General features: G+C 42.2%; 1 protein-coding gene and 1 long non-coding RNA gene across 7 annotated transcripts in view; one reads left to right on the top strand and one right to left on the bottom strand.

Moving 5' to 3' along the window:
- Positions 1-4: 4 nt before the first annotated feature.
- On the bottom strand, positions 5-3,357 carry LOC137384747 (uncharacterized). Of its 2 annotated transcripts, none has more exons than XR_010977653.1 (2): positions 3,012-3,357; positions 5-2,044 (listed from the first exon to the last, which is right to left on the bottom strand). It is a non-coding gene; the product is annotated as an uncharacterized lncRNA (long non-coding RNA). The 2 variants fall into 2 exon arrangements; XR_010977654.1 differs by lacking the exon at positions 3,012-3,357 and adding an exon at positions 2,297-2,437.
- The window catches only part of brd1a (bromodomain containing 1a), a 36,107-nt gene continuing 26,727 nt past the window's right edge, over positions 2,571-11,950 (top strand). For 2 of the 5 annotated variants that reach the window (XM_068059147.1, XM_068059149.1), the window contains exons 1-2: positions 2,571-2,904; positions 8,212-9,596. In XM_068059147.1, coding sequence (XP_067915248.1) covers positions 8,230-9,596 — 1,367 coding nt within the window. In that variant the 5' untranslated portion in view covers positions 2,571-2,904; positions 8,212-8,229. The remainder of the gene's footprint in view (positions 2,905-8,211; positions 9,597-11,950) is intronic. The other 3 variants (XM_068059148.1, XM_068059146.1, XM_068059150.1) reach the window with 3 other exon arrangements.

The following is an 11,950-nucleotide window of genomic DNA, read 5'->3' as shown; positions in this document are numbered from 1 at the left end:
ACAATTTTCAAAGTGATTTAAAATGTATTTATTATAACATATGTATTTTGATACCTTCCTTTATGCCTCTTCCACTGAAATACACAAACTCAAATTTTATGAAATGTTTCAACACATAACTCCATCAAATTCTCCCTATGCAAACTTATTCTTACATTTGTAATAAATGTGCTAAAATTGCTTGCTTTACAAATAGGAAATGTGAAACGCTCTTAAGTGTTAAACTTGAGAAAAGCATTAATGTGATTTTTCTTCCCAAGGTACGTTTTTAAGAACAATCCTTTACAAGTTGCATTATGATACAATTTCAGTAAGCTTCCCCAAGAAAGTATTTATAAATTCACAAACTCTCATCAGAACAAAGAAACTAATCGATTGTTTCTGACCAGTATTTGCTGCTGTAGCTTGATTTGCTAAACACAGGACATTTTTAAAACAAATACTGCTTACCAACAGAGATTAAAAACATTCTCTGCGTAATGTAGGGAACAGAAACTTTAAAAATTTTTACAATGATTTAAACTGGTAATTTTCCATTGGAACTTTGTGAACAATTGTCAAAATGTCAGGCATCAAATAAAGATGGAAACTACCAGTCACAGAATTGTTAGTGCAAAAGGAGGGCATTCAGCCCATCATGTCTGCATTGGCTCTCCTAATGAGCATTTCACCTAGTTCCACTCACTGCCTTCTCCCCGTAACCCTTCACAGTCTTCCTTTTCATACAACAGTCCAATTCCCTTTTGAATGTTTCAATTGAGCTTGCCTCCCCCACGTTCTCAGGCAGTGCATTCCACACCTTAACTATTCGCTACAAACATACGAATTAGGAGCAGGAGTAGGCCACTCAGCCTTCGAGCCTACTCTGCCATTCAATAGGGCGGCACAGTGGCGCAGTGGTTAGCAGCGCAGCCTCACAGCTCCAGCGACCCGGGTTCAATTCTGGGTACTGCCTGTGTGGAGTTTGCAAGTTCTCCCTGTGTTTGCGTGGGTTTCCTCCGGGTGCTCCGGTTTCCTCCCACATGCCAAAAACTTGCTGGTTGATAGTTAATTGGCCATTATAAATTGCCCCTAGTATAGGTAGGTGGTAGGGAAATATAGGGGACAGGTGGGGATGTGGTAGGAATATGGAATTAATGTAGGATTAGTATAAATGGGTGGTTGATGGTCGGCACAGACTCGGTGGGCCGAAGGGCCTGTTTCAGTGCTATATCTCTAAAAAAAAAAGTTCATGACTGGACAGATTACTCCACATTTCCGCCTACCCCCAATAACCTTCACTCCCCCTTGCTTATCAAGAATCTATCTATCTCTGCCTTAAAAATATTCAAAGACTCTGCTTCTCGCCTTTTGAGGAAGAAAATTCCAAAGACTCACAACCCTTTGAGAGAAAAAAAATTCTTCTCATCTCTGTCTTAAATGGTCAACCCCTTATTTTTAAACAGTGACCCCAAGTTCTAGATTATCCCACAAGGTGGAAACACCCTTTCCACATCCACACTGTCAAGACCCCTCAGGATCTTATGTTTCAATCAAGTCACCTCTTACTCTTCTAAATTCCAGCAGATACAAGTCTAGCCTGTTCAATCTTTCTTTGTAAGACAGCCGCCCATTCCAGGTATTCGTCTCGTAAACCTTCTCTGTACTGTCTCCAACGCATTTACATCCTATGTGAAAAAGTTTTTCATGTCGCTTTTTCTTGGGACGATTTTCTTAAGTTTTTTTTTTCTTCCTTCAGTCAGCAGCTTTTGCATATCCAAGTCAGCCACAATAACAGCAGGTTCAGCCTCTCCCAGATTCCTGATCAAGATACTGAGCCACCCCATTCACCTCTATCAGGCTTCTCCCAGGTTCGGATGGAAGGTCACTGACCTGAAACGTTAACTCTGCTTCTCTCTTCACAGATGCTGCCAGACCTGCTGAGCTTTTCCCAACACTTTGTTTTTATTTCACATTTCCAGCATCCACAGTATTTTGCTTTTATTCTCCCAGCAAAGGGCATGCTCGTTTCGCCTTACCGTGCTGGCAGTGGTTTGCAGCGCCCCTGGAATTGGAAACTGGAGAGTCAGCGCTTCATGGTTGCAAACAAAGCAGTCATATATATATATATATATATATGTAAATGTTGGTGTTTGTGTAAAATGACGCCGCCAAGGTGGTTAAAGGCCCCAAATGTAGTTACGCATATTGGACCCCTTACGCAACAACTGGGCTTTTCCCTCCGGCCCTTTTCGACCCGACCTCCCAGTCATGGGCACCGCAAACAGTACACACTTATCAAGACAAAGCATCGCACCATTTTTTAAAATATAAACGCGAAGTGTCTGCAACTGGAAAATACACTCTCCCTCTTCTGGCCTGAAACCCGGCAACTGGGTTTCCTTCCTTCCTCCCCCCGCACCCTCCTGCAACCCAGGGTTAACCGCGCGCTCCAGTCCGGGGGTGGGCTCGCGCGATCCCTCTCGCTACCCCTCCCCCGCCTCGCTCGCTTCCTCGCGCGCTGATTGGCGGTGACAGGCAGTCAGCCAACGGCAGTTGTCGGCCAGTGAGCCGGCGCGTGACGTCGCCGCCTTCGACGTCTTGTGTAACCGAAACGGTGCATTGTTGTTGAAGAAGCGCAAGAGCTTCCAGAGGAGCGAGAGAAAAATAATCGGCAGAAGGGCTGGCGCTGTCGAATGCTCGCGCGTTCCGTGACAGTTGGCTGCGGAACGCGAGGAAGAGGCGCGCGGGCGGAGCGGTCCTCGAGCGCGGGCCGAGGCTGCCGTGTTGTTATTTGGAAAAGAGAAGCGTCTCGAGAGCGCGGTCCGTTTGATGAACGTCCCGAGAAGCCGAGTGGAGCTGGGGCCTGCACGGAGAGGGCGCGTCAGTACAGTCCCGCACTCGGTGACACAGACACAGTAGGCGGTAAGTCCGCCCTGAAACACAGTCGATCGTGTCCCGAATGCGAGGAAGGGGGGTGTTCACCCTCTGCCTGACTGGGAGGGAGGGGGTGGGGAAGCCCTGCCAAGTACCTTTCTGCTCCTTGTTTTGTTGGACGCCATTTTTTTTGGCCAAGATTATTAATTTGCCGGAGCCCTGTGGGTTCCGGGTATCGTCGGAGTTCAGCACGGGCTACGGAAGGCGGGATGTATGGCGCGCAGTTTGGGGGGAGGAGCCGCTGCATTGCTGGGCCTGTCGGTCGCTGCTGAGGGCCGGGCGCTGCCGCCGCTCCATTCAAACAGGCCCGGGAAAGCACTGGCTGCGGTGACGTCATGGTCCCTCTGCTCCCGACGGGGAGAGACTTCCGGGTTTCTAAACCGACACGGAGTGGCAATCCCCAGCCCTTCACCCCCCACCAGGTTCAAATTACAACTCTACTCCACCCATTTCCTCCCTTATTATCGTGCTGCTGCCACAATTTCTGTTGTCCTGTAATGTGCGCTGGATCTTGTCTTTTCAACTGGCCCGTGAATCTCAACAGCCTTTTTTGCAGTTATGCAATGGTGTTGTGCTATGACATGCTCATTTCCCCTCTGATTATAATCCTGTAAGAACACCACCCCCCCTCCCCCCCCCCCCCCCAACCGCTTTCCAAGACTCTTCCTATGTTAACAGCCATTGTGACTTAAACTTCAGAAAAAAAAAATGTTCAGTTTGGGGAGGGGGCTGTTGATGTGTAATTCGCTCTTGTGGATGATTTCCTATTGTGAAATCGTTCACAGTATTGGCATATCATTCATGTTTTATTTATGCTGCAAACTTTTTTTTAATGGTTTTTTTCTGTTTGGTCAGTATGTCAGATTATATCAACAAGTTGGTGCTTAAACGTAGTGCAAATGGAAGGGAGACAGTATGATTTCATCCATGTACACCTGGTTTGGAAAAGAAACTGCATTTAAAAAAATATATATACTCTGTCTGTTACTGCCAATTAACGCAAGTTTTATTCCCAGTGCTGATGCATAGAAGAAATCAATTATGTTAAATGTTGATTTCTGAAACATTAATGACAATGGTGTCACATTCCTTTGTCTTTATGTTCTAGAATTTAAGACTACACAATCATAAGATTGTTCATTCCTATGTTACAGTTTGTCTCAGAACTCTTGATTAATCACAAGCCATGTCCTTGTCCATGCTGGAACATGCACCCTAAGCAGGGTATTGTGATGCCATGATAATTTGTTTCTTTGTAGCATTTCAATTATTTTGTTCATTTTAAGTGGACCTCAGCAGTTCAGTTATACTTACAGCAACAGTTTTTATCAAGATACTGTTTCTGCTTCATTATTAAGTGACACATCCATTAGTGTGGACTTTCTTGTGGGCTGTGAGGGAGAGCTTGGCTCAATTCGCATCAGTTGTGTCCTAACATGATAAATCTTACTAAGTTCTCATTGCCACCAAAGGCCCTTATTCAGTCTCTAATTTTGTTGTGTTTTTCCAAGTCTAAGCTGAATTTGAAAAATCCCCATGGTAATGGAAAGCATCTGTCTATCCAAAAAAAGGAACCTTGCAAGTTTGATAACTGCAACAGATGCCCTGAGAGGGAACTACAAATGTAAAAGGCTTCCTACCAAATACATTGGGTGGAGTTTATTCAGAAACAATTAAGTACTTAAATGTATGAATATTCAGTGCAGTAGAACACTGCTAAAGCTAATGCAGGCAATCTATTGCAGCAGTCATTTTTAATTGTTTTTAGTGCTGGATGTTATCCAAAATGTTCTAGCTAAAAATCTGTAATGCAGATCTACAAAGCAAATTGCTGGAACCCCTCTTTAGGGCCAGACAATTAGATGCAAGCTTTTGGAACAGCAGAGTCCAAATTGTAACCCATGTATGAACATTAAGATTCCTCTTCTCCCTGCCTGTCAAAAGCTCAGCATTCAATCTGCTGCTTTATTTTAGTAAGCACATCTCCTTTGAGGCCAGAAATTAAAAACCTATAGGTGACGAGAGAAGATGAAACTACCTGCCTCTCTTTCCTTTCCAGTCGTGTTCATCCTCAAATAGTCTGTCTTTGATGGTTAACTGTACTGAATAGTTTATTCTTTCAGATGCAGTAATATGACAGAATGCTGCAAAAAATCCTCCACAAGGCTTCAGCATTGGTTACAATCCTCAATGCTTTTGTCCTCCCTCTAGACCTGATATTCCAGTGCTCTACTGGCTGGCTCCCATTTCCAAAAAATTCAGCTGATCCAAAACTCTACCATCTGTATCCTATCCCACTTACTCATTAGCACATTAATAGTTTCAGCTGTAGATGGGCTAAGGTGGGATGAACGCATGCACTAGAGGTGGAAGTAGGGCAGTTCTTGTGGTGGAGCAGCTGCAAGATTGGAAGGTTGTCAAGGTTGGGAACAGTCTAATGCAGACTGAAAAAGGTACAGACTTGAGTTGGTGACATGGGTGCAAAGTTTGTAGTAGTTGAGGTTCGTCGCAGTCTGGATGTCGGACAAGCATTTTTACAGAATGGTAGTGGAGTCAGAGCTGGATGCTATCCGTATACACGTGAAACTGGCCCTCATGTCTTGATATTGTTAAAGGCAATGCAGTCACCACTGCTTATAGTGGGTGGGTGTGTTGGTATTAACACAATTTCCTCACTACAAGTGGACAGTAAAACTGCATCTTTGCTACTGGTGATTACAACAATATCACTGGTAGCTGGAGGGCAGCAGAATGTTGTGTATATTTTGGGAGGCAGGAGGGCTGCAAAAAAGAAAAATATGCCTGCAAGAATGTTGAACGCATCCTGCAGCATCTCAACGATGGCCTCAAGTGGTGTCACATGCAGTAGGATGTTATACAAAACCTTTTGTGGGGTTATTGTTTTGAGTTCAGATGTGTTATTTGTATTATGACGTGGTCCATCGCCATCTGAAATTGGTGGTCCTCTGCCTCCTCTCTGTATTCAATGTTAAATACAAACAAAAGGTATACTAATCAAAAATTAACTGACTTACTAACACTGGAATATGATCTTCCCAAATTCTGTGGCTACAGTTTGATTCCCATGCAGAAGAATCTTTTGGCGATAGCATATGTTATATCTTTTACTTGAATTGATTTGAGTCATTGTCACTGAATACTGTGAGCTTTCTATTGTCTCAGAACTGAGGAGGCAGTTCACAACAGGTCTTAGGAGGCACATAGGAAAGCAATTGTTTAAAGCCTACCAAAGATCTTGAACAATTTAAGTAGGTGATTTCTCCTCCCCCCCCCCCCCCTCCCCTCCCCTCCCCTCCCTTTATGGGATGATAGCAATGTTTTTGTATGTAGTTTTGAACTTGGTCAGTGAATGAGAGGGCATATCTGTGTAAAATGGCCAACTTATCCCCAGTCTATTCTTGGCATTGCAACTTGCTTGCAACTGAATTTAGATGATCTGTGATTATTACTGAACCTCAGTCCTTATACAGTAATATATCTGGCATAATGTAATTTAGAAAAAATACCCAGGAGTTCCTTTGGCTCAGTTGGTAAATGAGTTATACTGGTCAGAGATTCCAATTTTGATTCTTGCCCTATGATCAGGTAGTTAATTGGGCACTATTGTATGCCTATGCCTAGGAAGGGGGAAATTGATCAGTATTCCCGTTCATAATCATCATCCAGTGATCCCTGCTGCAAAGTGCATATGTATTGTTTGCTGAGGACAGAGTCGAGCTTAACTGATAACTTGCTCAGTTGCTGAATCTACTGACACCCAATGTCAGCTTACACATGAAGGCTGGCTACTTGGGAAATTAGTGCAGCCGAGTGCCTGTGGTACCACATTCTAGTACCAGTCAGCTCCTTCAAGAAAGGCAATGACGCACAATTGGCGAGGAATCATGTAATTTGAAAAGTTATCTATTAATTATCACTTTGAGTGATTAATGCAGAAATCAAACAATCCTCATTCAAACTCTGCACATCTTTGAAATGATGCATTGTAAATTTTGGATAAAACATATACATTCACATTGGGTATCTTTGCCACGATAATTTCATTATAAATTACTATAGGAATTGAATTACAAAATTTGTATAATACATGCAGGAAACAAAGCACCGTCTATTTTGAGATTTAGAAACTTACTGAATATAATTTAAACAATTATTGATAAATGATCTTAAGATGTAATTAATGAACTTCAGAATTTGCAAGTAGCTAAAGCCATTTAAAAACAGCATTTTAGCTTTTATAAATAGAGAATTAGAATATGAGTTAATACAATCAAAAAAAGTTATACAAATCATTCGTTAGGCCACTTGGAGTACTTCTGCAGTTTTGGGTACCTTTATTGTAGAAAGGATATTAAGACCAGAGAGTGTACAGTGTAGATTGACCAGGATCATATCAGGGATGGAAAGCTACAGTAACAAAGACTATATTCACGGGAGCAGGAAAGGCTAAGAGGAGGCTTAATGAAGGTTTTAAATAATGGAAGGCTTTAAGAAACACCTCTCATTGGGAAGTCAGTGACAAGGGGGTCATCAATTCAGAATTGTTACCAAGCGATTAAGGGGAGAGATTAGAAGAAATTCATTTGCTCATGGTTGTTGGAGCATGAGAAATGCTTAACCATAGGAGTGACTGAAGCAGTTATTACATCTTTTAAGAGAAAATTGGATAAATATTTGAAGCTGAGAAGGATGGAGCGTTATGGGCAGAGCATAGGGCAATTCATTAGTTTTGAGTTGTTTTAGTAATGATGAAACACAAGCAATGGGTTGAATATCCTCCTTCTGTGTTGTATGGTTCTGTGGGCATATGTTTGATTCCTGATTTAATGGGCATTAATCTGATTTCAGTTTGGCTTCAGTGCCCTGGGATAGGAACGGCAAACACCAATCCTGACCCTGATCTAATAACCCTTGCTGACGAGCGCATTTGTAAATTTCAGTTGTGGATAGATTACAGCTGAGCTGCAATGTTCTCCACAGTAAAAAGCCTGTAAGCGCTTGCTATTTAGACTTGCATATAAAGAATTGCCATGCTATCAAGATGCTAGAAAGTGTGAAACACACATGGAGCTGTGTCACATCATGAGTCTCTCTACCTTTTGGAGAAGAGGAAAAGTGCAGAAAATTGGACTTTGAGAAAGAATTGAAGTGGGAAAAATGCAGAGGTGTTGCTGGATTCAGTCCATTCTAACTTATGGGATAGTTCTTGTAATGTTTTGTAACTTTTAATAAAATGTCAATAGCTTTTCTTGACTTTGATCAATTTTTTTTCAGTCTACTTCCTTATTAGCGATGAGAAGGAAAGGAAGGTGCCACCGAGGGACAGCAAGGCGTCCAGCTTCACCTTGCACTCTGAAACATTCGCCAAGCCGTGAAATGCTGACATATGCTCAAGCACAGCGAATGGTTGAAATGGAGATTGATGGCCGGCTGCACAGGATCAGTATTTATGATCCTTTGGAGATCATTTTGGAAGATGACCTAACTGCCCAAGAAATTGTTGAATGTAACAGCAACAAGGAAAACAGTGAACGTCCACCTGTTTTCATAAAGACTAAAAGGTACAAATCTAATAAAGTGAAAAAGAAGGATGCCACTATTCAGAGTACACATGGAGCTCCAACACAGGTGAATGCATTGCCAGAACCCAGATTTAGAATAGTAGATTACGAACCACCTTCTGCTCCTCGTCGACCTTCATCTTATTACAGACTCATTGAGAAATCCCCAGAGGAGCTCAATAATGAAGTTGAGTATGATATGGATGAGGAAGATTATGCATGGTTGGAAATGATTAATGAAAGGCGTAAAAGTGATGGTTTGAGTGCAGTTTCACAGAATGTGTTTGAGTTCCTTATGGATAAACTAGAGAAGGAATCTTACTTTGAAAATTCTAATCAAGGTGATCCTCAGTCACTAATTGATGAAGATGCTGTTTGTTGTATTTGCATGGATGGAGAATGTCAAAACAGTAATGTAATATTGTTTTGCGACATGTGTAACTTAGCAGTGCATCAGGAATGCTATGGGGTTCCTTATATACCCGAAGGACAGTGGTTGTGCCGACGTTGTTTGCAATCCCCTTCTCGATCTGTTGATTGTATTTTGTGTCCAAATAAGGGTGGCGCTTTCAAGAAGACAGATGATGGTCAGTGGGGACATGTTGTGTGCGCACTGTGGATTCCTGAAGTTGGATTTGCTAACACTGTATTCATTGAGCCTATTGATGGTGTCAAAAACATTCCAGCAGCCAGGTGGAAATTAACGTGTTACCTCTGCAAACAGAAAGGGCTTGGTGCTTGCATCCAGTGCCATAAGGCAAATTGTTATACAGCATTCCATGTAACTTGTGCTCAACAAGCGGGTCTGTACATGAAAATGGAGCCTATTAAAGAAACAGCATCCAATGGAACAACAACATTCAATGTGAAAAAGACTGCATTCTGTGCTGTGCACACTCCTCCAGGGTGCGTGAGAAGGCCACTAAACATTTACGAGCCAGCTGAAGTGAAAAATGGCATATGTAGAAAAGATTCGCCTAACAAGGCAACTAAAATAAAATGTAAGGCGAGGCAGAAGACAAAGAAGGCTAGGAAACTCTTAGTTGAAAAATGTACTGCTGTGCCTGTAGTATCTGTCCCATGCATTCAGCCTGATAGGTGAGTGTCTTCACAAACTTGTTAAATACCTGACTTTCATTTGGAAGCTTTGTGGTGAAATCTACAGACTATTAAATAAATCTAATGGAAAAGTTAGAAGAAAATGTAATTTGTCTTTAAAAAAAAAATATGCTTCTATGTTCTTCTGTTTTGTGTTGTAGGGTGTCTTTTAAGCCAAACAAAGTAGAAAACCTGAAATCATTTTTAACCTTTTTTGCTCAGTCAATTGAAGCTATGGTTCAATCAGACCCTATAACTAACTCACTGGTTCAGAAATGGTACCAATCACATTCCATCAAAAAGAAACTGTGGTTTCCAGCCACCCATGCAATATATACACTTTTAGGGCAATTCAGTAATATCTTCCAACCTTGCCTTCCCCCACCACACAATCAGTAGCCTTGAATCTGTGTACACACTCCACTTGGAGCATATAGCATCGCACCCATTCACAACCCTGAACGCAGAACTCAGCCCAACTAAAGCTTGATATGAAAAGTGCATGTGTAGATCAAAGGCACATGCACTGTACTGATATCATTCCCACTGTGCTGGTTAGGCTGCTCGTCGCTTTCACTCGTGCAGCTCTCACAGCAGATAGACAAATACAGAACACAAAGAGGGAGAGTGACAGGAATAGATTGTCAGAGAGAAAGGGGGAAGAGTAACAGAAAAAGTTAAGTATAATGGAAAGTAGCAGAGAGAGGGAGGAAGGGGTAATTAACACACTCGAGATCAAAGTAGCTCTCCCAGAAAACTTGCAAACTACTTTGGTCAGCTTAGTTATACTGAGAGCTTCCACTGTACACAATGCAGTGACATGCTTCCCAGACACCCATCCAGAAAGCACAGAGCTTTCCACCAACAGAACCTTGTAGGTCTAAAGCTAATTTCTGAGAGCTCCTATTTTCCCTTCACTCAGTGAGGAACCGTTACAAGACTTTGATGACTTAGTGGCAACATTGGTTTAGTGAACGTAATCCACACAGAGCTCTATGCTCCCGATTACTGGTGTAGTGTGATGGGAGGTTGACTACTATTTATTGAGTGTTTGGATGTTTGTCTGAAACTGGATAGAAAAATAACAGGCTAAATACAAAATGAGATTCCCCCACCCACGCACAAATAATTTAAATAAAGAGTGCAGAAATTGCTAATGCTTGAAGGAGGAATGTGTTAAGCAGAGTACTTTTTATAGAAGAAATGATAAACACATTTGCTTGTCAGTTTTCCTGATAAACCTAAAGCATTGTCTTTTTTTCTGCTACTCTGCTCTGAACTCATTAATTATATACTGAGCTGACAGCGATGTTTCTCCAGGGTCAAACAGTCCAGATCCATTCCTGGACCAGTTTTGCCACCCTTGTTTCTAAGTGTTGTCAGACCAAATTCGATGCCAAACTGAAGAAAGAGACATTAGGATAAGTTGGTCAAAGAGGTGTGTTTTAATGAGAGGTATTTAGGGAGGGCATTTCAGATCTTGCAGTCTGGGTGGCTGATGGCAAGGCTGCCAGTGATGTGGCACAGAAAATGGGGAATGCACAGGAGGACAGAGTTGGGAGGAATGCAAAGTTGGACGAAGTTTTACAGCTGGAGGAGGGTGAGGCCTTGGAGGGATTGAACACTGAGAAGTTTATAATCAAAGCATTGTGGTTCAGAAGGCAATGTAGGTCAGTGAACAGAGGGTGATGGACAAACAGGTCTTGGTGAAAACTTGTTAGGAGCACATAGGTCACTCCACCTAATCTTCATGGAATGTCTGAAACCTTCTCCCAGATCAGTACTTGCTGTGCAGCAAAGTCACTGTACTGCAATTTAGTTGGTGAGTTGAGGATAGGAGTTGTCTGGTTTGACGAGATGAAGAGTCCATTGAAAATAGTTAAGTTTTTCACTCTGAAAACTACAAATAATTTTCAAGAAATGGATGTTATAAAGGTATCATAGTTAAATCAATGCAGAACGTGGACATAAGGGAGTATACAAAAAAATAAGTTCCCCTTTAGGGTCCCTCACCCGTTTCCATCTCTGTAACCTCTTATCGTGCTACATTCTCTGCCCACCGTGTCCCCCGCCCCACCTCATTCCACCTCACCTCACCATTGGCAGCTATGCCTTCCATTTGGAGCCTGCATTTTAGAAACCCTACAATGGTCAACCTCTTGCCTAATTTCATATGCTCTTTAAAATTTACCTTTTTTTGTCTGGACTTACTTAGTTCACCCTATCTGAATATCATCTTTGATATGGCACCTTTTTATTTTTCCATATGCCTCTGTGAAGCTTCTTGGGACACTTGAAAGTGCTGTGTTAGTTGCTGCATGTCACAGTACAATTTTGGGAATCAAAACACTGAC

The sequence above is a fragment of the Heterodontus francisci genome, chromosome 27 (assembly GCF_036365525.1).
Source record: "Heterodontus francisci isolate sHetFra1 chromosome 27, sHetFra1.hap1, whole genome shotgun sequence".
Lineage (NCBI taxonomy): Eukaryota > Metazoa > Chordata > Chondrichthyes > Heterodontiformes > Heterodontidae > Heterodontus > Heterodontus francisci.
This window is presented reverse-complemented; position numbering and strand designations above follow the sequence as displayed.